The sequence below is a fragment of the Anabrus simplex genome, chromosome 2 (assembly GCF_040414725.1).
Source record: "Anabrus simplex isolate iqAnaSimp1 chromosome 2, ASM4041472v1, whole genome shotgun sequence".
Classification (NCBI taxonomy): domain Eukaryota; kingdom Metazoa; phylum Arthropoda; class Insecta; order Orthoptera; family Tettigoniidae; genus Anabrus; species Anabrus simplex.
Genome location: NC_090266.1, coordinates 782,723,993 through 782,751,348, shown reverse-complemented (window position 1 = coordinate 782,751,348; position 27,356 = coordinate 782,723,993). Strand labels below are relative to the sequence as shown.

General features: G+C 41.6%; 1 protein-coding gene across 1 annotated transcript in view; it reads left to right on the top strand.

Moving 5' to 3' along the window:
- The window catches only part of LOC136863686 (5-hydroxytryptamine receptor-like), a 684,082-nt gene that overhangs the window by 626,551 nt on the left and 30,175 nt on the right, over positions 1-27,356 (top strand). The window contains exon 3 of the mRNA XM_067140046.2: positions 13,733-13,842. Coding sequence (XP_066996147.2) covers positions 13,733-13,842 — 110 coding nt within the window. The remainder of the gene's footprint in view (positions 1-13,732; positions 13,843-27,356) is intronic.

Sequence of the window (27,356 nt, the reverse complement as noted above, 5' to 3'; positions counted from 1 at the left end):
GTCGAAATTTTCTTCCGCAGGAGTTCTTTTACGTGCCAGTAAATATACCGAAACGAGGCCGACGTATTTGAGCACCTTCAAATACCACTGGACTAGGCCAGGATCCAACCTGTCAGGATGGGGTCAGAAGGCCAGCGCTTCAACCGTCTGAGCCACTCAACCCGGCGTTTCTGTGTTTAAGCAGCCGATTTTATATTTTCAACTACGTGCCTAGAAGTTGTTAGGTTTTTGATGATTCATTAGTATTGTATTCATGTATTTTTTTTATTCGTCCTGATTCAGTGAGGATTCGAGTGTAGTGTGTTATATATGTGTCATTCATTTCAAGAAACAGCGTTGAATTGGGGGTTGAATTTAAGTTAGCAGGGAGACATTTTATTTCGAGTACGGTATGATGCCATTTATTTCAGGAGACAGCGTTAACTTGTAACCGAGGTTACGCTGTTGTCCTCTTCGTTAACATTTTTTGACATGGCAATCCGCCGTGGAAATTTGCGTTTCCGGGGAATTTATTTCTCATTATTCTTCTGCTTTTATCTTCTCTGTGACTGGATGTCACAATTTTATTTTAAAACTTTACATCGCCCCTGAGCGTTGATATTATCTTATATTTAATCTGTGTATCTCTTCGAATCTGCTCTTGGATCGTATGTCCCTGCTTGGTGTTGTCCCCTGTTGGCAGCGAGTCTAACTTCATTTGCTCTGACCAATGAGCGCGCGGCTGCTTCCTTGCTGCCTGTCGGTAGCAAAGAGTGAGAGTGAGTCCACCATTCCGTGCTGAGTCGCCATGCAGTCGACTAGTAGAATGGAACGCGGTGGCGTACGGGCTTGGCCAGTAACGATGGAGCCAGCATAAACATTATTATTATCCCCAGCAGGCTCCTTTAAAATATTATGTAATACATTATTCATTCCAAAATTATGTTAAAGGCGGTTTAACTACCATGCGAGTTTCCGCAAAAGCTGATGTTCTTTTCTGTAGATTATCGTATTTTTAATAACCTCAGTTACGCACGTCCGAGTGGTTTGTATCTTGTTGGAGTGATCTGCATTATCATAACGCAGCTGTCCAAAACACTGTAAGTAACGTCTTGAATAAAATATTTGTGTCTTTCGCCATGCGAATTCAAAACTCCTCCTGGACCGAGACATCGCCATCTCGTAGTCACAATTTTGACCTATGTCATGGAGCTTGTGAATATTACGTCCATATTTCGATCCTTTGAAAATGTTTCCTTCTTAAATTTATTTCTTTTGGAGGGCTTCTTCTTATGGAAATTAAAATTTAAGCCCGCTAACAAGTAGTGTTATTTCCATTTGAGTCGAGTTAAATCGTCTCACCGTGGTTGAAGCTGGTGGTGGTGATGATTATTGTTTCGGTTAATTACCTTTTCAATTATTATTATTATTATTATTGTACCGGGCGGTACACCTCTACACCGTTTATTTAAAAGTTGCGCGTGTTGAAACTCCTCTTCTGGAGGAAGGTTGAACTTTATCTACACTATTAATCTACTAATTTCTCAGAAGATGTCACTACCTGGAAATTTTTGAGTTTGTGAACTGTGTCATTTTGATGTGTTTTTGTTTCGCTTGAAGTAAGAAGTGTGAACTTTCTCTTCTAGAGGACACTACTTAAGATCAACAATAGTGCGACCTAGTGCGGAGTCAAAGAACTATTTTGTTGGAGAAATTTTTATTTCAAGAGTTTGTTCTTTGTTAAATTTCTTTCTGTCATTGTTTAAGTTGGCTGTATACCCCTCTTTTTCCCCTTAGTTTGGATCTAGCCAATCCCGAATTTCTTTAATTAATTTTCCACCAATAATGTGTTTCCTTTTCCTCTATGTAGGGGTTTCTTTTCCCTAGCCAATAAAAATTTTGCGGGAGGGTGTTTTCTTTCCCCTAATGCCTATAATCTTCCGCGAGAGGATATAAACTGCTGATTTTAGGGTCTCGGGGCCACTTCTGTTCCATCTTTCAGTGTATTTAGTACATAGCAGGAGGCGGGAAGCGCCTCTTTCTTCTTCAGCCGTTCAACACCAGGTAATGGCCTATTAATAACTTCTTTTCTTGCTAGGTCGGCAGTTTAACACTCGCGGCGGGTTCGAAGCATTTCCATCATGTAACCTTTTCCTAAAATGTAATTACTCTTTTCATCTTTTTCTTGTAAAGCTACATATTGGGATAGAGAGTGCTAACCCTCTCGAACTCCCACTCACATTTGTTTTGAGGTGAACTTATTTTCTCAAACTATTCTTCGTTTATGTAATGTAAAGTGTTCTTCTCTAAGTCACCTCTGTAGTATGGGATTAGCCCTTGCGTTAGCGGCCCAGAGCCAGATTAGGTTTTAAAAACAAAGTGTATTAGGAGTGCAAATTCGCCTCCTCTCAAATTGTTATTTTAGAGGTCATGTAATAAACCTTCTTTTCAGGTAATAGACCTCCGTAGGTTGGGTATTTTACCCCTGTGAATACGTCCTTAGAGGACAGCTTGAAGGTAGAGTTTGGTGTGGCCTTTGCGAGGCTTAAATTTTGAGAGCGGATCGCTCTTTTGAAAATGGAGTGTCATATGCCTCGTGGAGGCTTTTCTGTGTAATTCGGAGCCAGGGGCTCCTAGGGATGAATGGGGTTTTCTGCCCCTCTGTTAACACTTGTGGTTGTGGTAAAACTGAGCTGATCGCTGAAGTCAGGGCGTGAAGCCCAAAACCTGTAAATATTGTAACTCCCCTTGTTTTGCTACATTGTACCTGCCATGTCGGTTATTGCTTTGTTTTTGAAAATAAAATATAACCTTGTTAAATTTTAAATTAATTTTACATGCACTATAATTTCGTAGCTTGAAACCCATTCACACCCGCACCTTCTTTCACCTCTACCTACCACGGATATCTCCGTAACAAGTGGTAGCAGAGCGTGGTTGAATGGGTCTCAATTTAGCCCCTTTTGACGGCTAAACATTGCTTTGATTCAAACTCTAACAATTTTCTCAGTTGCTGGAATTTTTTGAGTTTTTCAAAATTGTTCTGTCATCATGCCCGGCCCTCGCGATGTTCTCCTCCTTAACTACTTGCGCAAAGAGGAGTTGATATACGAGTTAACTATCAGAAATGTGCAATCTGGAGGCACGGTTGCAATCGACACCAACAAGCTTAGAGAGTCCCTTGATTTGCCCATTTCCATCCCCAACTTTGGAGAGAAAGAAATTGATGACTCTCTTTCCACGATTGTCGAGAATATTACTGGGCTAGCATCTGTAGTCAGCTTTTTTGATGAAAACGATCCGTCTCCTAATCAAATTAAGCGTGTGCAAGGCAGGCTGTATCACTTTGCAAATAGAGTTAATGATCTGTTGTCTCTAAAGGTGAATGACGTTCAGAGGAAGGACGCTAATACGCTCCTTGAAACTATTTCTGAATTGTCTAATAAGGTCACTCAATTGCTAACCGGCGAAGTTCCTCCCAAAACTGATCAACCCGCCACGGTGAATGTAGGTAACGAGGAAGAGCCTCCTCAGGGAGAAGTCAATAGGATAACCGTTGCTGCTCAAACTATCTCTGCCCCATCGAACAACGAATCTGAACGCCGTGCGTCATTGAGTAACATCCGCTCTGAATTAACTTCTTTGCCATTGAAACCTTTAATGACTATGTCACCTGGGTTCAGCAGCTTGCCTCATCCATTGGCAATGTTGCTTAGAGGTATCTCTAAGTTTTCCGTCAACACCACCAGTGACGTAATTTCATTTTTAAGATTTCTAGTGGAATTTCAGGATCATGCCCTTGTGTTTTCTCTTTCCCCATGTCAAATTTTGCAAATTATCTATCCTTATGCTATTGGTGTTCTATCTGACAAAATAGTTAGAGCCATTGCCGAGCAATCTTCTATCGAGGATTTCCATGCCCATTTGCTAGCTAACTTCATCCCGGCTAGGGCCAGGTCCTCCCTTATTCAGAAGTACTATTATCGTGTACAGCGTTTGGATGAAAACTTGGCTGATTTCATACAGGACATTAAGTTTTATACTAGGGTGTTTGCTCTTCACTTCCCTGAGGATCAAATTGTACAAGCTATTGTGGAAGGTATTTCACCATCCTATAGGTCATATTTGTGTTTCGCGGCGTGCCCGCAAACTTTCTCGGAACTTGAAGCATTGGCAGTCTCAGCGGAAGGAGTTAGATACGCCGATTCTTTGCGCGTCGCGAAAGAACCCCCGCCTTCCTTTAGCAACACTCGGCCTCCACCTCGCCGACCAGTCAATCCCCGTAAATGTTATGCTTGCGGGTCGCCTGACCATCTGCGGAATAAGTGTCCTCTGATCAAGTCAAGTGGGACAAGGAATGGAGCAGGGTCATCACAAGGCTGTTTTAAGTGTGGGGCCTTCTCACATATCGCCAAGAATTGCCCAAACTCAAATAGCACCCCCTCCTGCTCAACTTCTGGTGCAAATTTCAGCTATGCCAATAATAAAAAGTGACTAGTGGCGTCGGCTGAGCCGACTAATCCATCTTCCCGAGACTCAGCCCCTAGTAAACAGGTTGTAAATGCAGAGGACGACCAGCCTTCAAATTCATCTTTTGAATGCCCTAAAGAGTGCCTTAGGATTGCGGCGGATACCCCCGCACCTGTTCCTTTTCTTAAGATTGAGTTAAATAACGAGCCTATAACAGCTCTCTTAGATTCAGGCAGTGTTTGTTCCATTATTTCGGCTGATTGGTATTCTAAATTGAAAGATGTTTGTAAACTCCCTGACTATGACTCATCTCCTGTTAAATATGTTTCGGCTAATTCATCTCCATTAGAAATTCTAGGTTCCTTACATGTCAAAATTCGGGTTTTTAAATTTACATGGAAAATCAAATTGTTTGTGGCCAAGCACTTGTCTTGCCCCATCATACTGGGAGCGGACTTTATTTCTCACACTGGTCTTGTGCTCGATCTCCAGTCTAGGTCGTGCACATTCAAATTTGCTTCTAGTTGTAAAATACCACTATTAAAGTGTAATTCTGTGTCATGTTCTTCTATTTCGCCTACCCAGGATGAGATGTTGTTAGACCTTAGACATCTACCTGCGGAGCAGGCTAATAGTATTCGTAAATTATGTCAGTCATTTCCAGAGGTATTCACTGATACTCTTGGTGTTACTGATCTTATTGAATACAAAATTGAGGTCACGGATTCGATTCCTGTCCGTTCTCCACCTTATAGGCTATCTCCACCTAAAATGAAGGCTCTAAAAGAAATCATCGATCAGATGTTGAAGGATGGTATTATTAGGCCCTCTAAGTCAGCGTATTCTTCGCCTATTTTTCTAGTCCCGAAACCCCAAGGAGGCTTCAGGCCTGTCATTGATTACAGGGCTCTCAATCGGAAGGTGGTGTTGCAATCTGTGCCCCTTCCCGACCTTCATTCTTGTTTTTCATGGTTTCGTAAGGCCAAGTTCTTCACGATCTTGGATTTGAATCAGGCCTACAACCAAATTCCTCTAGCCGAAGAGTCTAAACATCTTACAGCGTTTGCCACGGACTGGAATTTATACGAATACAACCGCGTGCCTTTCGGGCTCCCCACGGGGGCAGCTGTGCTCACTAGGCTACTAGATAGGGTCTTTTCCGACAACAAATTTGAGTACTTATATCACTACTTGGATGGTGTCGTCGTATTTTCCGAAACCTTTGAAGAACATCTAGATCATCTGCGAGAAGTTCTGAATCGCCTTCGTAAGGCTCGGTTAACTGTCAAGTTGTCCAAGGTTGCCTTTGCTAAGCCCTCTATGTCATTCCTAGGGCATATTGTGTCACCCGATGGGGTAGCTGTCGATCATTCTAGAACACAGGCCATCCGTGATTTTAAACCTCCTAAGGACATCAAAGGTATCGCTAGATTCATTGGTATGGTGAATTTCTTCAGGAAGTTTATTCCTAACTTCGCTAATAGAGCGGCGCCCTTAAACCTTCTTCGTAGGAAAGGCATCAAATTCGAGTGGGGACCTTCTCAACAAGCCGCTTTCGAAGATCTTAAATTAGCTCTCTGTAATGCCCCTGTACTTGCTATGCCTGATTTCTCGAAGAAATTCATCGTCCAAACGGACGCGTCGTCGTCAGCTGTAGCTGCAGTCCTTCTTCAAGAGACTGAACTAGGGAGGCGTCCCATCGCCTATGCATCTAGGACTCTATCGGCTCAAGAAGCCAAGTATTCCATCTATGAGCTCGAAGGGTTGGCAGTCTTATTCGCCTTAGAAAAGTTCCGTCTCTATCTGGAACATGTCAAATTCGACCTGGAGACAGATAACCAAGCCTTAAGCTGGGTCTTAGGTAGACCGCGTCGTACTGGTCGTATAGCCCGTTGGGCCATCCGTATTTCCGCCTTCCAATTCGATGTCAGGCATATCAGAGGTACCGAAAATGTTGTGGCTGATGGACTCAGCCGTATGTTTTCTAACGACGTCGAGACCCATGAACCTGTCGACAGTTCATCACCTTCCGAGTCCATACTATCTGAGGTTAATGCCATCCTAACAGATGCTCCCATGCTCTTTAGGGATATCGAGAAATACCAACGTGAAGATCCGACGCTGGCTCCGATAATGGAAACCCTTTCTTCTGGGGAACATGTCGTCCCTTATGTTCTGAGGAATGGTGTTTTATGTTGCCCTTCGAGGCATGACAAGATGATGAAGGTTGTCGTTCCAGCTGTTCTTGTGCCTATGATCTTCAAGTATTATCATGAGACCCCATTAGGAGGGCATCTTGGAATCTTTAAAACCCGTGAAAAAATTCGTGAAATGTTCATTTGGAAAGGTATGGACGGTGAAATCCGTGAACTTGTAAAAGCTTGTAAATCTTGTTTGCTTAGTAAACCCACCATGTCCACCAAGGTAGGCCTTTTGTCTTCGCATCAAGCGTCGCGCCCCATGGAACGCCTGTATATCGATTATGTAGGACCCTTCCCCCAGTCAAAGGGTAACGCTAACAAGTTCATCTTTGTGTGCGTAGATGGCTTTACTAGATTTTCTTGGTTATTTCCGACTAAGCTGGCTACCGCTCAGTCCACCATTACTTGCCTAAATTCTATTTTTGCTTCTTTTGGTCCGTGCCAATACATTGTATCTGATAATGCTAAAGCTTTTACATCAAATCTGTTTCGTAAATTCTGTTTTGACTTGTCCATCTCTCATGTAACTACATCTGCTTATTACCCTCAACCATCCCTGGCTGAACGGGTTAACCGTAATCTCAGGTCCGCACTTATTGCCTATCATCATGAAGATCATTCTAGGTGGGACACGTCCCTGCATTGGTTAGCTTTTGCTTTGAATTCGGCGGTTCATGAATCACACAAGTTTACTCCAGCTTCTTTGATGTTTAAGTTTGTTCCCAACACGCCGCTCTCTAACCTCCGGTCTCTGAGTGACATTCTGCCCGAGACAATAGATCCGGACAACATTAAAGATCTTTGGAAGAAGGCTAAAGCTAATCTTAAAGTATCTCATGAAAAGGTTAGGGAAAGGTATGATCGTGGACGGAGACCCACCACTTTGAAGGTAGGTGACCAGGTTATGGTCAAAAATTTTGTTCCCGCGGGCAAGCTTGCCCCCAGATTTCATGGGCCTTGTATCATTCTCGATTTTCTTACGCCGGTTACCTTATTGCTAAGTAATCCAGCCACCGAGAGGATATTTAGAGTTCACCTGTCCCAGGTGAAACCGGTGTAATTTCTGTGTTAACTTGCTTCATATTATTTTGAAAGGATATGAAGGTTATATTTTTTTTGAGTTTCACTTTTAAGGCATTCTGCCCCTTCTGTAATATTTTGGTTTTAGATGTAAGCCTTGTGTAAAACCTGCCCCGACCCGTTAAACTGCCATCCTGTTCTTGCCACGGCCATTACCACGCTCCCGTCTCCTGCTCCACCTTACACTGTGGCTTCATAATAGTAAATGCCATGGATATCTACACGCCGCTGGCCCCTCAACCTCTCCACAAGCCTGTACCCTCAAAGAAGATGATAGTCCAACACAATTCTGCCGCCTAGCTTTAATGTTTCAGCGCCCCCGCAGCCGCGCAGCGCCGTGCAGCGACTGGGGAGGGGGATGGGCCCCCTCCTCTCCAGCGAGGACGACATGTGCACGGCGAGCCGGAGCTCTCCTCCCGGCCAAGGCTGATGTGCGGCGCACGACCTGCTACATGCCCGCAGCCTGTATCTGTTCACCGCGGGCGCGGCGTACTTCAACACCTCTGCTCCCCTCATAGTGCGGGCGAGCGGTATCTCAGGGTACTTGAGGGGTCCGAGCGGCCTCCGTTGGACGCAAGCTGCAACGGCCGGTCTGGCCATCCGACTCAATCTACATCAACTACATGGACAGTCACCATAAGCAATAACTACACTTGGGAATTCAACAACAATATTTGGTGGACATTGCAAAATTTTTCTTCACCTTTAAGTATTAAAAGTTTATCTTCAGAAATTCAAATTCTACAAACATAAAGACTTTCATTCACCTGCAACAACAACATTTTGAAACTGAATTAAGAAATCTTGTAAATGCTTCTGCTATCTATCTTCGTATCAACATCATTACTTGGACTTTGTTTCAAACTGATTTCATGTGTCACCCCTGGAGGAACTTTTGGGGGGGGAGGTCTGTACCGGGCGGTACACCTCTACACCGTTTATTTAAAAGTTGCGCCTGTTGAAACTCCTCTTCTGGAGGAAGGTTGAACTTTATCTACACTATTAATCTACTAATTTCTCAGAAGATGTCACTACCTGGAAATTTTTGAGTTTGTGAACTGTGTCATTTTGATGTGTTTTTGTTTCGCTTGAAGTAAGAAGTGTGAACTTTCTCTTCTAGAGGACACTACTTAAGATCAACAATAGTGCGACCTAGTGCGGAGTCAAAGAACTATTTTGTTGGAGAAATTTTTATTTCAAGAGTTTGTTCTTTGTTAAATTTCTTTCTGTCATTGTTTAAGTTGGCTGTATACCCCTCTTTTTCCCCTTAGTTTGGATCTAGCCAATCCCGAATTTCTTTAATTAATTTTCCACCAATAATGTGTTTCCTTTTCCTCTATGTAGGGGTTTCTTTTCCCTAGCCAATAAAAATTTTGCGGGAGGGTGTTTTCTTTCCCCTAATGCCTAGAATCTTCCGCGAGAGGATATAAACTGCTGATTTTAGGGTCTCGGGGCCACTTCTGTTCCATCTTTCAGTGTATTTAGTACATAGCAGGAGGCGGGAAGCGCCTCTTTCTTCTTCAGCCGTTCAACACCAGGTAATGGCCTATTAATAACTTCTTTTCTTGCTAGGTCGGCAGTTTAACACTCGCGGCGGGTTCGAAGCATTTCCATCATGTAACCTTTTCCTAAAATGTAATTACTCTTTTCATCTTTTTCTTGTAAAGCTACATATTGGGATAGAGAGTGCTAACCCTCTCGAACTCCCACTCACATTTGTTTTGAGGTGAACTTATTTTCTCAAACTATTCTTCGTTTATGTAATGTAAAGTGTTCTTCTCTAAGTCACCTCTGTAGTATGGGATTAGCCCTTGCGTTAGCGGCCCAGAGCCAGATTAGGTTTTAAAAACAAAGTGTATTAGGAGTGCAAATTCGCCTCCTCTCAAATTGTTATTTTAGAGGTCATGTAATAAACCTTCTTTTCAGGTAATAGACCTCCGTAGGTTGGGTATTTTACCCCTGTGAATACGTCCTTAGAGGACAGCTTGAAGGTAGAGTTTGGTGTGGCCTTTGCGAGGCTTAAATTTTGAGAGCGGATCGCTCTTTTGAAAATGGAGTGTCATATGCCTCGTGGAGGCTTTTCTGTGTAATTCGGAGCCAGGGGCTCCTAGGGATGAATGGGGTTTTCTGCCCCTCTGTTAACACTTGTGGTTGTGGTAAAACTGAGCTGATCGCTGAAGTCAGGGCGTGAAGCCCAAAACCTGTAAATATTGTAACTCCCCTTGTTTTGCTACATTGTACCTGCCATGTCGGTTATTGCTTTGTTTTTGAAAAGAAAATATAACCTTGTTAAATTTTAAATTAATTTTACATGCACTATAATTTCGTAGCTTGAAACCCATTCACACCCGCACCTTCTTTCACCTCTACCTACCACGGATATCTCCGTAACAATTATTATTATTATTATTATTATTATTATTATTATTATTATTATTATTATTATTATTATTATCCCCAGCAGGATCCTTTAAAATATTATGCAATACATTATTCATTTCAAAATTATGTTAAAGGCGGTTTAACTACCATGTGACTTTCCGCAAAAGCAAGTGTTAAATCTGTCAAGTTTCACTTGCAACGCACAACCAGCAATGCCAGTTTGACCTTTGAAGAATTCTACACTGTATTGTGACAAACCGAAACTATTATGAATTCCAGACCACTTGTGTCCTTGTCCACTGATCGTGATAACATAGACACCCTGACACCTGGTCATTTTCTCATTGGATCATCTATGCTGTCTGTCCCAGATCACAACTTAATTTCTTTCAAACCTAACCTCCTGTCTCGCTGGCAGTGTGTTCAATAGATGGTACAACAATTCTGGAAGTCTTGGTCATTAGATTATGTCTGTCAAATGCAGCAGAGAAATAAACAGTCACAAATGCAACCAAATCTCATGGTGGCACCTGTAGTCATCATCCACCACTCGTGTAGAAGAAGGGCTTGGTCACCGAGGTTTATCTAGAACGAGATGGGCTTGTTCGAGTGGTTACTCTGAGGAATACTCAGGGTTACTTCAAGCGTCCTGTCAATAAACTATGATTATTGCCAATGAGTGATGACATTTCATTCAATTTCTGTTTTTCGTCATGTATCTCCTTTTCTTTAATTGTCTCATTTCAGGTGGACTAATGTGGTACCTAATCAAGAACATTTTTCGTGCATTAACACGTCTCAGTGATGGTGTTTAAACGCTGAGTGTAATTTACTGTACTCACTTAAATAATTAGGTGGGCGGTATGTTCAGGAAGGACATTTATACTGTTATGATGTGTAGGCTATATAGTTTGGTACTTGTAGATTATGTTGTAATTCAATAAATTCAAGATGTCACCTTCAATTGTAAATATAAAGTTGGAATTCAAGAAGACAAATTGGGGCAAATATTCGTTCATAGCCGGATAAATTAGGGATTGGAATAATTTACCAAAGGAGATGTCCGGTTAGTTTCCAACTGCCTTGAGAACATTTGAGGAAAGTCTAGGTAAACAACTGATAGGGAAACTGCAACCCGGGCGTCAGTCCCAAATGCAGATCAGTCGTGATTGATTGATTGATTGATTGATTGATTGATTGATTGATTGATTGATTGATTGATTGATTGATTGATTGATTGATTGATTGATTGATTGATTGATTGATTGATTGATTGATTGATTGATTGATTGATTGATTGATTGATTGATTGATTGATTGATTGATTGATTGATTGATTGATTGATTGATTGATTGATTGATTGATTGATTGATTGATTGATTGATTGATTGATTGATTGATTGATTTGCACCAATCACATATTCAGAGTAAACTGGCTTGCATTGTTACAATTTCATAATTTGAATTAAAATATTGCTTATCAGACGAAGAAATTTTCAACTACAAGTTTCAAGATAATTGTAAAGAGAGAAACGCATAAAAGGAAAAATAAATTCTCGTTTCAGAACATGTTAACATTGAACGTCTTCATGACCTTTCGCATTTAACAATAAGGTTATTGGCTTTACGTCCCACCAACTACTTTCACGGTTTTGGCAGACGCTGAGTTGCCGGAATTTTGTCCCACGAGGTTTCTTCTACGTGTCGGTAAATCTACCGACACAGGGCTGACTTATTTGTGCACCTTCAAATACCACCGGACTGAGCCAGGATCGAACCTGCCAACTTGGGCTCAGAAAGCCAGCGCCGTAACCGTCTGAGCCACTCAGCCCTGCCCTTTCACAATTACCTGTATTCGGCACTTTGGGTAAGCCGGATGCCTCATCCATCACCATCACTGAAACGTGTTAATGCACCAAAAAGTTCTCGATTAGGTACCAGATTAGTCCACCTGAATTGAGACACTTAACAAGAAGGAGATACATGACGAAAAAAACAAAAATTGAATCAAATGTCATCACTCATTGGTGACAAGCATAGTTTAATGACAGGATGCTTGAAGTAGATGAAGGGAATGTGGAACTATTGTTTTCATACGCCATATGTGTATTCACTATTCCGTGATTCTCTGGTGGTTAGTAGTGCCGAGCTAGAGGATTAACAAGACGATATGGCGGGGCGGATGACCTTCGATGTTAGGCCCCTTAAAACAACAAGCATCATCATCATCAGACGATATGGTGTACGGAAGTGGAATAATATACACCGGATAGTACACTCGGGGCAAGTGTAACATTTAGGTATCTCCACATCGCTCAAATGTGAAGCTCTGGTAGGCACTCCTGTACAGATGGTATCTTCTTTCCAAAGTTAGCCACTCACCCTGTTACATAAAAACAGTAGAATGAAGATAAACGGAATGCGGAACTATTGTTTTCATATTCCATATGTGTATACATCACGCCGGTTCCGCGGTCTGTGAGTAGCATGCCTGCATCTCACCCGGAGATTTTGGGTTCAATTCCAGGCCAGGACAGGGACTATTACCTGGACCTCAGTGTTGGTTCCAGGTCTATTCAGCCCACGTGTTTACAACTGATTAGCTATCCGACAGTGAGGTCGCCACGTAATTTGAAAAAAGTATGTCGATACATCGCACCGTTGTCGCTTCATCAGCTGCTGAAATTAGCCAATTAGATCCCTTCGTGAGCGATTTCAGATGGGCTTTGCGATGCGGTGTTGTTAAATCTGGACGTGGCTTGAGGGCGCCAATAGAAGAAATACATTTCTCCAGGGGTGGGACTTGAACAAGAACCTCCCTGCTGATAGTCCCGGCAAATTGCAAATACACCCACGGTGTGTTAGTGTTTCATACTTATTTCTCGGCATAGCTCTCAAGCCCGACCAAGCCACGTGCAGATTTAGCAACACCGCCTTGTAAAGCCTATTTGAATTCGCCCGCGAAGCGATCTGATTGGCTAAATTCAGCAGCTGATAAGATGACAACGGCGTGAGATATCGACGTAAATATTTCAAATTACGTATCAGTATGACCAACGCTCTAACGAGCATATAATTGGTTCACGTTGTTTCGGACCACCCTGAATAATCATCTACTTCTGATCAGCAGTTGACAATGGTCACTGTCGATATAAGTGTTTCACTGTTCGACAAAAATACAAAATAGTTGATGTATTGCCCCACTTCAAGTTCTTCTCCGCGGGCATACGCCAACGGAGGGATAATGAAAAGGCGCATAGAAATTCGGTGTTAAACGACCAAAACTCCCTATAGTGCGGAGACATGGATGTGTAAGTGTTGCATATGGAATGAACATCATAACATCATCAAATCGCGTACAGATCATAAACAGCGTAAATCATTACAATTTTCTTTACGTCGCACCGACACAGATAGGTTTTATGGCGAACAGTGTAAATCAGTTGACAACGTACAGATTTGCAACTAAAAGGAACATTCTTAACTGATGTTGCTGCACGAATGTAATGAGAAGATGAATATATGTTAGTCCTTTCAGCTACGGATCTTATCCATATCCTAAGAGACTATCTTCCTTTGAGCACTGCACGGACTAAAGCCTTATGTTTTGTATTTTCAGATCAGCAAGGGATGGATTCTTGGCCCTGAATTGTGTGACATGTGGACTTCAAGTGACGTGCTTTGCTGCACTGCATCGATTCTACACTTGGTGGCCATAGCTGTCGACAGGTGAGAATGAGTATAACTTAAGGAATATCTCAAGTGTTGTCAAACTAACGAGCGGACCAAGGACAGGAAACCGCATAATGTTAGCACCCTCGAGGTACCTAAACTTTCTCAGTCGTGAAACAATAAACATCGAATACATAGTATATGGAAGATCAAATATTTATTATTTTTCTTACGGTCGCATGTAATTTTCGTGATTAAATCTATCAAACTATGAAATTTGGTGTCTAAATACATTTAGTGCTAAAAGGGCAGTTGTTCGAAACTTTATTTAGTTTTACGTGCACTGACTCACAAAGATCTTATGGCGATGAGAGAATAGGGTTAAGACTGGGGGAAAGCGAATCAGATTAATTCAGGTACAGCCCCAAAATTTGCCTGATGTGGTAATGGCAAAGCGTGGAGGACCATCTTCACAGCTGCCGACAGTGAGGTTCAAACCAGCTACCTCCGGAATGTAAGCATACAACTATGCGAACTCAACCATGTAACCAACTCACTCGGTGATGTCGGAATTAGAAACACGTGTATGAGCACGGCTTTCTAGTTACAAGTTTGATGTTGATAAATATTTATATTTATTGCACATTGAACATTGCAGGCTTTCGCCCAAATACATGTTCACAATACCCATGAAACCAAATGAACCATTCCTCCTACCGCCTCCTACCACATATAATTACAAATTTACATCTAACCCAAGAAATATAAAACTCATTAAAAAATTGCTCCTATTCGGAGACCTTGGCAATGCAACACTGTACAAGGAAAATAAATGCCTTCGGCGATATAAGACAATAAAATAAATAAAAACACATCGACACTCTGAGGGGTACATGACCTGCCCCAATCCTTTGTGTCAGCAACACTCGCCTATACACTTCCTCTTCACACGCACACATCTTGGCAAGCAGCCACTGTCCTTGAACCATGTTGCATATGCTCGAACCTGTCTGCTTGCTCTTAATCATGACTTCCTCTATTACTCCATTTTGTTGCACACACATATCGCTCCTTCAGCCTGCTGAGTTGTGCACTAACTACTTTAACTTGAAATATCCTAAACCACTGACTCACTATTGAAGAGTAGCACTTAATTCACACTCGCCTAGCCTTCTTTTAACAATTTTTAAGATACTTGGCCATTTTCTTCTTCCATTTTGACCAAGCATATTTTAACAGCACATAAGTATTTCTTTAAATTACCGGTCCTGGTCCATTCATTCGCTACCTATTTTATAATTTTCCGTTCATCCCCTTGCTTAAGTAGAGCGTGTTCCTTCGGGTTCAATAACTTACTTCTCACTTTTTCTAATGCTATACATTCATTCACCAAGTGAAGGTCATTGGACACTTTCCCACACAATAAACACCGTGACTTATAAGCCCTTCTAGTCCATCCCTTATTTTTATACAGCCTCATAAACCGCCATAATAAACCTCTTATCTCTGTTTTGTTTACGTTGATAAGGCTTATTCTTGCAACTTTTGTGACTCTATTGTAAAGGCTAAGAGAACCCTTCTCCCTGCACTCTTCTATCAGGCGCTGCCTTTGGATGTCTTTAACTCTCCCTACTATCTCCCACCTACTCTCTGCTGTTCCCTTTTCCCTACAGAACTATCTTCCAAATATACCCCGTACCGATTCTATCCAAATTCACTTTAATTTGTGTAAGCCAACGCCCCGAATATATATATCTTTCAACTGTTGGTGATACGCTGCTTGCAAAACTGCACCCCCTTCTCCTCTTTTTAGTCTCATCCAGCAGTTTAGTACTTTTTTTAACACAATTTGCTTCAATAAACTCCCCACACGTTAGTAATGCACCGGCATTTTCCGTGCACTGTGGTAATTGCATTATTGTTTTACTAAATCTACATATAATCTGCTTCAACATGTCTTTTTTGCCCTCTAAACCCCATAGTTCCACCCCATACAGTACTCTGCCTAGCACCAAAGTCTTTAACACCAATCTTTGCAAACTGTAATTTATACCAGGGAATTCTGATTCTTGAATGTTGACCACCGAAATAGCTGCGGCGCCCTTCCATTTCGCCATCTTAATTTGGTCCTCCTAGCCTCCTCTACTGTTTATAATTACTCCGAAATATTCCAGGTTGCTTACTTTTTCAATCTTCTCTCATTGTACCACCCATATCATTTCATTCTTCCTTCTCTTAGTCTTACTTACTACCATCAGCTTCAATTTACTTCCATTAATTTTCAGGGACCACTTCCTTGCGAATTCCTCAACCATGTTGAGACTCTTCTGTAAGCCTCCCGCTGTTAGGGCTAGAAGGATCACATCATCGGCAAATATTAAGCCTGGTATCTCTAACCCATTTACCGCCGGCACTGCCCAGTTATTTCCTCTACGATCCTGGACAATGTCGTTAATGAACAGAAGAAAATAATATGGGCGATAACTTACATCCCTGCTTAAGCCCCACCTTACATTTTATTTGGCTGCACATCAGATTCTCCTCCAATCTAACACGACAATATACCTTCTCACATAACGCTTGAATCGCTTTGATAATTTTCCTAGATAATTACTCCCAAATATTCAACTTTGCTTACTTCTTCAATCTTCTCTCCCTGTACCACCCATATCATTTCATTCTTCATTCTCTTAGTCTTACTTACTACCATCACCTTCAATTTACTTCCACTAATTTTCAGGGACCACTTCTTTGCGAATTCCTCAACAATGTTGAGACTTCCCCAAATTTTTCCATTAATGCACCTCTGCTAACCGTGTCAAAATCTATTGCAGCTAAGTACACTTTACCCCCTTTCCTGTCCAGGTATTTTTCTATGATCATCTTGACGGTCATTATACTATCTATTGTTCTTCATCCTCTTCTAAACCCCTCTTGAAAAATTTACAATATCGACTGTCTCTCGGCCCAGACAATTAACCTGCTCGCTAATACTCCTGTGTACACCTTACTCAGCGAGTCCAACAGTCTTATTCCTCTACGGTTCTTTCGTAAATTTCTGCTACCTTTCGTTTTATAAATAGAGCATATTTCTCCAACTTCCCACTCTTTTGGGTGTCCCCCCTTCGAAAATCCTGCTAAATATTTAACTAAACCCTCTATTATGTGATCGTGTTTGCCTATTTCCTTCCAGTAAACGTTGCTAATACCATTATATCCTCCCTCTGATTTGCTCTTAATGGTATCTACTCAACACCCTTATCACTTCATCCCTTGAAATCTCTTTATCAAGTTCCTGAATTTGAACCTCTAAAATTCTCCCTCCTGTCATTTCTCTTCTTACCTGCCTCCGTATGTCTTCACCCCCTAACAGCCCCCGGAAATTTCAAACCATTGGTCGTCCGCTATATTCGGTTTGCCAACCCTCTTCCCTCCCTTATTAATTTTATTTATTCTGTCCCATATCCTCTCCAATTGTTTCATCTTGCACTCTTTATTTATTAACTCGGCTTGCTCTTTCATCGTGCCGGGCCCCTGGTGTAGGGGTAGCGTGTCTGCCTCTTGCCCGGAGGCCCCGGGTTCGATTCCTGGCCAGGTCAGGGATTTTTACCTGGATCTGAAGGCTGGTTCGTGGTCCACTCACCCTACGTGATTAGAATTGAGGAGCTATCTGTCGTTGAGATAGCGGCCCCGGTCTATGAAGCCAAGAATAACGGCCGAGAAGATTCGTCGTGCTGACAACACTATACCCCGTAATCTGCAGGCCTTCAGGCTGAGCAGCGGTCGCTTGGTATGCCAAGGCCCTTCAAGGGCTGTAGTGCAATGGAGTATGGTTGGTTTTTGCTCTTTCATCCAGATTCTCTTTCTCTATGCGATGTTTAATTTGTATTATTTTCTTGGGTTACAAAGCGCCATTCTTTCTTCGCACCCTCTCTTCTTCCTAAATTCTTTTAGCGCCACCATCACTAATTTTCTTTCTTCTTTACATTCATTGTTGTACCAGACCTCTTCGTTTTCCTTTCACCTCCTAGGAACTCTATTCGCCTGTGCTACCCTTTTAATTGGGTATTCGATAGGCTCTAACTCTCTATCAGTATTACCTTCTCTTAAGGCCTCTTCCCACTTTCCATCCACACCTAATTAAATCCAGCTCCTTTTCTAAAGGGCATTTAGCTCCTGTGTTGTCTTTTCCGTCCACCCGTATTTAGTACAGCTCCATGCTTCTCTTTACGCCCCTCTATTTCTCTCTCTCACCTCTGTCTATCATCATCCATACTGGTGCATGATGAGATTCGAACCAGTCGCCAACCTGCATTTTTTATAATCTTTAACATGTCTTCTGAGCACAATACTAAATCAGTCGTACTTCCCCCCTGTCCCGCAATGAATGTCAGCTTACCCACACTTATTTCCTTCCCACCAACCATTCTTTGATCCAGGTTTGATCCATACCCATTCCTTTCTTTATCTGCACTTCACCTTCTTACCCTCATCATCATCTCGTCTTTAAACAGGGAACAGTTCTCCTTTTCTAGCATTCTAGTCCCCAAATAACAACATTCTATCTTCATCAAATTTCCCTCTCATGATACTTGTTTCTAGTACAAATTCCTCATAACAATGTTCGTTCGCGTAAGCAGATTTCTGTGGGTGGCAATATGCAAAAGTCAGACGTATCTTCTTTTCCCTCTCTTGTACCTTCCCCTATTAAGCCTTACCCAAATTACTTCCTCCATCTGATATTCAATATTCTCTACTAGCTCACTAATCTCTTGTCTATCAATAACGCTATTCCTCCCGGAAATCTCTCCTTTCCGCTCTTTTTCCTTCTGTATTTATACTTTACCTCATACCCATTCCATTGTATCTCTTTCCCGAATTCAAGCCACGTTTCTAATAGCATCACAACGTCAAAGCTTTCTGCCGTTCTAATAACTGCCTCATTACCTAACTTATTTAGTAACCCTTCAATATTTATAAACCCTATCTTCCAGTCTAGCTATGACTTACCCTCCCGTCCCTCCCCATTACCTCCCTTATTTTTTCTTCTCGTTCTTGTAGCCTTATCCTCTTCTGTTCCCACTCCTTCTTTCTTTCGTCCTTTGGGGCGCAGCCTGTCCTCCTTTTCATCCACAGTTTTACTTTTCTTGCCCCATAAGTCTTTTAGACTTAAACTTCTCCCTCTATTCATGGCTTCTCGGCCTTTTATTTCCTCGCGTACTCCTTGTTCTTTATTGAACGCTTGCGTACTTACGTTTGAACTTTTCGGATCTTGTGAGTCGACTTCTGACGGAACTTGTTGACTCCCCACTTCTGCTCCTCCACTACTCGCTGGACTGCTCAGTACACTGACCCCTGGCATGCGTTCCTTACTTGCTTCGTTGTCCCGCGCTGCTTCGCCTTCTGTCTTCCTGTCGTCTTGATTCCACGTTTTCTTCTCGCTTTAGCTTGTCGTCGATCATCTGAAACTTCTCCACCGGCCAACGTCTTACCCACTTTCCGTTAGATACTATCAACTGGTGGCGCCTGATATGCGCTCTGAGACCTTGACGTCTCGCCCTAAATAGATGAGCTCTAACGTATTTAAGCACTTATTGCCTTCACTCCCCATATCTCTTCTCCCCCATAATGTCTTGCCTTGCAGATTGCCCGCATTTCTGACGACAATTTCCGCCATCATAGTTGATAACAACTTCACTCTGATAGGCCCGTTCCCTCTCACTTTTCCGACCCTTTCAACATCGTCGATATCCACTTCGCTAAAGTTGATCTTCATCTTATTCTGGATTACTTCGACCACCTTGTATATGAGATCAACTTTAGTCTCTTCTACCTCTTCCTTTACTCCGTATATAAAATACATTTCTTCACACGTTCCTAACAGCAGTTCGCCTCTACATTCTTCAGTTTCATTATATCTTCTTCCAGATTTTTTACTTTCTCTTTCAGTTTCACGATTTCTTCATTATTTCCCGTCTTTGCTGCCGCCTCTTTTGTTTTGTCCTTTATCCATCTCTCCAGCTCTTCAAATTTCTTTGACTGGTTATGGAACATCTCCTTTAGTTAGTCTGTTGTACAAACATCCTTCACCTCCTCTCTGTCTATTATTTTAATAGCTTCCATATCGTCCCAGCTCATATTGCCGTTAGCATTCAGGCCGGGATTAAGTTCCACCTCCCCAATAACTAACAGCGTCGTTACCACCACAGCCACCAGCACCATCTATCCTATCTTCCATAAATCACTCTTATGCTCCCTTTTCTCAGTTTTTCACTTCATTCTCCATAGCCACCTCCCTATCGCTGCTCGATACTGCTGCACACCAACCACTGGTCTGCACACTCCACTCAGCTCGTCCACTTCCTTTGCTAGCTTGAGTTAGACTGATATTGATAAATATGTACTCATTTTTATAGTTGGTTTCGTGGTTAGCTCCCTCAAATCCATACGTTGCGTGCAGCATCATCCACAGGAATGAAGAATGACGTAGCAGTCTCATTGTACTCAGTCTAGCAGTCTATTTACTAATAATTATTTACCTAGTTCAATTTATTACAGTGATAAATTAAAAATGGCAATAAATTAATAGATGCAAGAAACCTGACTGTTAAGTGACCTATTTACAGCGTTTCATTAGTTGGTTCATTCGTTGTAACCATAGCCCAGTTTTACAACGGCTGCACCACGTCTGTTTCTTCCGAAAATTCTAACTTCAAACGGTGTCCAATGTCTGTACTCTCATGCATTTAGATTAATCCCAACGAATCTTTAAAACGGAACCATAAGATTAAAAGAACACGTAATAGGTGAGGATAAATAAGCTGAGGCAACCCAACATTTCTTGTGCTCCCAAAGAGCACCATATCCCCTTACCGCAGACCAAAAGTTCCTCAAGCACGGAGAAGGTCTGCTAATTTAAAGTACTTTCACCCTACTGTACATGTTGCCCTTTTCTTTCCCATCCGCTTGAAAAAAGGTAGGGCGGTAGCTGTAGCAAGAAAGAGAGTGATAATGACCCTCTTCCTATTATAAGAAGTGAAATTACCTAAGTTCACTAAAGAAGTAATATTCAATACATTCGTTTCTCTTGTGAGTCGGCTGGTTATCAGTTTAAGCATATTTTCAATGTTACTGACTGGCGGGTAGCATAGCAATGTTCTGTGCCCTACCTAATAATAATTGTAGAGAATTGGACGTAGAAACTGAACGTATGAATCTGGACGGAAACAGATAAATTTACTTAAGTGGAAGAGACAGTGGTTCCAATAAAAAAGGAGATGTCTGTGGTATTGCAGTGGTGTACTCTGCGTGATAAACGTCAGAAGTTGTTTACATCTAGCACAGGAAATTGCCGTTAGGTATTCCAGTATTCATTCTTTCTACGAAGAAAGGATATTCCGATGTCTTCGTATTCCAAGTGTATGAAGTAGGAAAATTATTAAATCTAAATATACCCGTTGTAAAGACAGTGTCGGTTAACGCTAGTCAAAAAGACAACAAGAAACAAAAGCAATCACTAGAAAGAATTAGATCTTCAGCTACCTTCATGTTTAAGTTACATGCAATATTTTTATACGAAATGAAGAAGAGAATTCACTTGAAGAGCTCCAACGAAGTAATTTATGTACCATGTTCGCCCAACGATTCTGAAATCAGTATCGCTATGTGTTATTACAAAAAAATTGCCAGTGTCATTGAAGAGGAACATTTATATTCATTATCCATCGTCTGAGTCAAATGTGTTTTCCAATTTCATCGCTTTACATATTTTTTAGTATTACAAGAGTGATATCCTTATGAGACGTTGGGTAAAAGAATTGAGTTACCTTCGTACTCACATCTTATGGTAAATATTTGGTTTCAGAAAATGAACGGTGGGAGATAAGAGCAAGTCATCATTAGAACTAATTCCCTTCCTTCCTTCCTTCCTTCCTTCCTTCCTTCCTTCCTTCCTTCCTTCCTTCCTTCCTTCCTTCACTCCTCCCTACCCTGGTAGAGTCTGACCTGTGATCTGACAACAAGATTACTTCACGAAAGGTGGCAGAATGAAAGTGTGAGAGTAATCTACGAAATGTTGAACGAGGAAGGCGTAATACTGAGAATGAACTGAGTCGTCATCATAAAATATTAGTTTGATCACTATGTTATGAAGGATGATTTAACTTGTGATCCCACTTATGAACTTTGCATGAGCACTGGGCCATTTTATCACCATTAACTGTTAATCTCCTTAGGACAGAAAATGAATGCTTCCTAGGCAAGTTGTGGTATTCCCTTTTTAAACTATTAGTTGAAAGTGGTGTCAACTTTCGAAATTTTTACATAGAATATGAAAAGTATATTCTGGTCTTCTACGGAAAATCCATTATTATTGAAGTGAGAACGGCTGATTAAACACGGACCTGGTAGTACTCTACAACCACAGATCTCAGCTACGAGCAGGGACAACAACTCGAAACAAACAGAAATGGCATAAGAAATAAAATCATGAAATTATTTCTTCAAAGTTCTAGAGAAATTCAAACCTTACCTGTAACTTTATTGTTTAATGCACGTGTTTCTTTGTCAAGAACTATGTTCCGTTTCGTCAGTCAAGAGACATCATCAACTTACTGTATAATTTAGACTCTCAGTTTCTCCCTAGTCCAATGCCAGCTAACTCTGAAAGCATACATAATTTTGGTTTTAAGTGATTTCCAATCGCACTGCATAGTTCTTAAATCTCATGTAAATCTGGCAAGGATTCGAAATGTGATCACTTAAGTGTCAAGTTTGAGTGTTATACGACATAATAGTCCTTATTCGTACCTATCTGGAGGTTTCGCAGTGTAATATCGTGCTGCCTTGTCTTGTGTGGGAAACATTGGGAAGAAACTGCCCTCACGAAAGCTACTGTTTACGCCAGAATTAGAACTTAGAATCTCGGAAGGGGCAATCACCAAATCATATCATGGAGCTGACTTAATCACCCGACCACAAAGAAAGAGACAAACATCCTCTTTGTAGAAGTCTACCAATGCAATCTTCGATTGTGTAAAAGTCTTTCAACAGTGTGTCTATAAGATTTGTCCCCGAGATCACGCTCTAATTCAGAAAGGTTTCCGGTGGCATTCGGATAGAACTTGAAAGTTTACGACTGTAGATATCATTTTTACAGTGTGGTGCATGGTGAGTCGCCTGAGGTTGGATGAATACACGTGGTAGTATCCGAAAAGAGTTCAATGTCACGCAAACATGGAAAATGACTTCAACAACAGATAAATCGTAAGCTGACTCTTTGCTTCGGCATTAGACGTACATCCTACGATGAAACAAAGCAACGCGTATATTGGATCCTAACATATTGAATAAAAACGGTAAGAATCTCCTACTAGAAAACATTTCTAGTGCATTGAGAACACGAATAGTAGGCCAAGTCTAGTCTGCAAATTTACTCACGATTAATATCCATCTGGAGAAAATGTAGAGATACGTTCAATCTTGGTAACACCGCTGAAAGAAATCGTTATGGAAGTTGTGATGTCATAGACGGGGCAGTATACAGTATACACATAAAATACACATGCACTGCCGGAAAAAGGAAACATTCAACGTCCTGAAGGACTGTGTTCAGTGGCACCAGGGTATAATATGTGGATACTAAGGGATTGTTGTGTTAGTGATTCATTTGCCACGGACATCGGGGATCAGACGGCGCTCATGAGGCCTGTCCGTACGCTTCTGTTTTTACTCTGGAGGCAGTAATTGTGCTGAGGTTAGAGGTGAACAGTGTTTCCAACATTCATCCTAGGATACAACCATGCCATGCCAACGAGTACGTGCTCCTTTTGAACAACTGTTGCCATTTGAATGGGGTCGCATTTTGGACCTGCGGTAAACTGGATAAATATATCGACGGATTGCTGCACATGTTGGCGTGTCGTTGCTTTCAGCAGTGGTCTGCGGAACATTCCCACACACGTAGACTAGGTTCCGGACGTCCGCTTAGTACAGACGCACGTCAAGATCGACGCATTGTACGAGCAGGGAGTGGCCGACCAAACAACATCACGTAGCGAAATCCGGTTACATGTTGCATCTGCCGTGTTGCTAAGGACCACTGCGAACCGTCAGCTTGCTGCAGGATTACGATCACATGTGCCTCTGGCCAGGCTACCACGGATACCACGATACCGCCAAGCACGGCTAGTCTGGTGTCGTGAAAGATTCGACTGGAGAGGGTAATGGAGCTCTTTTACCTCCAGTGTCGAGAATAGGTTCCGTTTGTATGGAAGTTATGGACGTACACGTGAACGGCCCGTTCCAGAGTACATTCGTCCACAACAGTGCAGAGTAACGTAACGAGTGCCCGCTACATTGCAGAGGTTGTTGTCTCCATGCTACTGCCATTTCTTCGACAGGACGGCAATGCGCTTTTTCAGCAGGACGTGCACGTCCACATACAGCTGCTGCAACATCACGTGCTCTACGTCATGTACAACAACTGCCCTAGCCAGCTCTCTCGCCATTTGAACACGTATGGGACATGATGAAGCGGGAACTTACGCGTTCTCCAGAGCCTACAAAAACCACGGGCGAACTGCATCAACATCACATTTATGATCGTTTGCATGGGCGAATACACGCCTACATTGCCGCCAAATACGCTTACATTTGATGCGACTGTTTGGGCACCCTTTACTGTGATATGAGTGTTTCATTAGGTCTGAATTTGTGATCATATATTCCTGCAATGATGAACTACCAGTCACGTCGCTTGTGTTTAAAATTATCTTGTCCTTGCGGATGTAGCGTGGTTTATTTTCTGCAGTGTATATAGCTTTCCATATATTCAAAATATAAACCTAAAAGCGCATGTACTGTATACTAGAATATCATTGTGTAATATCCTTGTCTGGTGTGAAAATCTGAAATCACGGAAAAAAATTCCTCAGGGATGCCGACGTTGGGGTTTGAAACTCTCTTCCAAATGTCGTCCTTAATCGCCTGTTCCTATGATCACAGTCGTTTACGACTAATAGTGGAAGGTATCATACTTGATATCGTCTAAAGCTTTAATTTCTGGACGATAGTGGATAGAGTTATGACCTCCGTGGCTTTAATTAATATACACTCCAAGTATTCGCCTGGTGTGAAAATGGGAAACCACGGAAACGCATCTTCAGGGCTGCCGACAGTGGGTTTCGAACCCCCTATCTCCCTAATGCAAGCTCACAGCTACGCGCCCTTAACCTCACGGACAGCTCACTCAGTACCTTTATCGTATTCATAAGTTACGCAGAGTTATTGAAACTACCAGTATGACGAAGTAAGCGAATTTTTGTCTATTTTTTAAATAAGCAGCCCTATTGCTAATTTTTTGACGGCAAGTTGTAAATCATGTTTTCCTATTTCACGAAATATCTCACCTTTCCTATCTCCAGATATATTCTCCCAAGCCATTGGAAATAATACAGTTTTCAGCAATGAAGCCAACGAAATTTAGAAAATACACACCTTGTGTCGAATACGTTTTTATTAATATATTCATATTTTCCAATAAACAATGCTTACGTAATCTAATTATTTCTATTATAACTTATTTTGGTGACTAACGGGTTGCTAAGCACCTCATAATAGGATTGCAAAGCAGTATATCTTGGAGATTCGAATACCTGTGTCGAAAGCAACGTTCTTAGCATGGCTTAATAGGCTTTGATTTGTCCGCATTTGTTCTTTGCAAATGCTGGTAGTATATTATATGTCACGTCGCACATGACCTAAACTCAAATTATTACGTTTACGCACTCTCCACTAAAAGATTTTATAGAATACAGTCTTACAGACAATTTATGTGCACACAATTACGTGTCTGTAAAATGAATTTAAAGTATATCACATTACAAATGGTTCCGGTGAAGCACTACCCTACCTGAGTTTACTACCTCTCCTACGACTTATACACACAGACACGCAAATGCCTTAGCTTAATAGGCTGGTAATTCGTCTAAAATGTAAACTATTAATAACTCACTACCTTAATAGATGATTAAAATCTGAGTATGAAAGCATAATTATATACTAAGGAATAGAGAAATTTACTTTTGAGTTACTTGAAAATTCGCCTTATCGTTTGGACCACGAACACGGAAGATCTATAATGTGTCAGTGTATAAAAATGGGGTGATCCCATTTCGTAATCCAGATATCTGACTCTTACGCAGTGGTCTGTGTTGGCGGGCATAACAAGTCTTGAAATATTTTTTTGCTATTTGCTTTACGTCGCACCGACACAGAAAGGTCTTATGGAACAGGGAAGGCCTAGGAATGGGAAGGAAGCTGCCGCGGCCTCAATTAAGGTACAGCCCCAGCATTTGCCTAGTGTGAAAATGGGAAATCACTGAAAATCATCTTCAGGGCTGGGTGAGACAATTGGTGATCACAGTCGGGCATGTATCACTAAAAATTAACTCCAGAATTTGATAACATTGTTTGGAAGAGCACCAAAATAACACTAGTCATAGAAAAGATCTTCTCTTACTCTTGAACAGAACTGAGTCATTCAAAGAACAATGAAAGGATAATATTTCTCCTCATGTTTTCTTGAGATATCAAGTAGTGCTTTACTTCAGTGAAGGAATAGAAGTGGGATACGCATAGGGGTTTTATTCTGGAAATTAGAAAAGTGATAGTCAATTTTTAGATAAGTAGAATTAAGAGATAGTAATGTATAATGTTCACTAATGTTGATTAAGGATTTTCCACAACTTTATTAAATGAATGTCAATAATACTCCTTAACGTCATCAGTATTACTGTGAAAAATCTCTAGGTCAGAATGTATCTAAAATCACCACAGACGATAACGAATACTAGAACCAATAAATTAAAATTACTACGCAGTTAGAATGGTGTCCGTGGTCTGAATGCTGGTATGCTGTCAGGTAACTGCCATAAAGAAAGCTGTGTTTCAGACCTGAACAACTGTTCCATAGTTGAATCTGTGCAACAGCATGTAAGAAATCAAGTCTAAAATAGAATTAATGTTCCCTTCGGATGTGCTAGTAATCTTGCGATATACGAGGACAAGTCAGTAAGTATCTGCAATTTAGCTCTAATTGCCTTTAGGTCGGCTCTATGGCATTGTGTACTCACAACCGCTAGGTGGCACCGTTCTCTACGTCTGTCATAGGTTCAGCATTATCAGATCAGTACAACTTGCGCTGTTGCGACGTAAAAATGGCCGCGCCACTCTCTGTTTGCACCAAGGAAGATCAGCGTTCCGTAATCCGTTTTTTGTGGTCTGAGGGTTTACCAGGAGCGGAAATTCATAGAAGACTTTCAGCACAATACGGGGAATTCTTTTTGCCACAGCGAAGTGTTTACCAGTGGACTGAACAGTTCAAAAGGAGGCGCACGAGAGTGAAGGATGAGGAAAGGTCCGGGCGTCCATCTTCAGCTGTAACTGATGCCAATATTGAACAAGTGCGTGATATGATCCTGAAAAACAAACGAGTGACTGTTGATGACGTGGCAAACCATTGCACATGAAATGTTTACCCATATTGTGAGACAAAGACCTAGTATTACGTC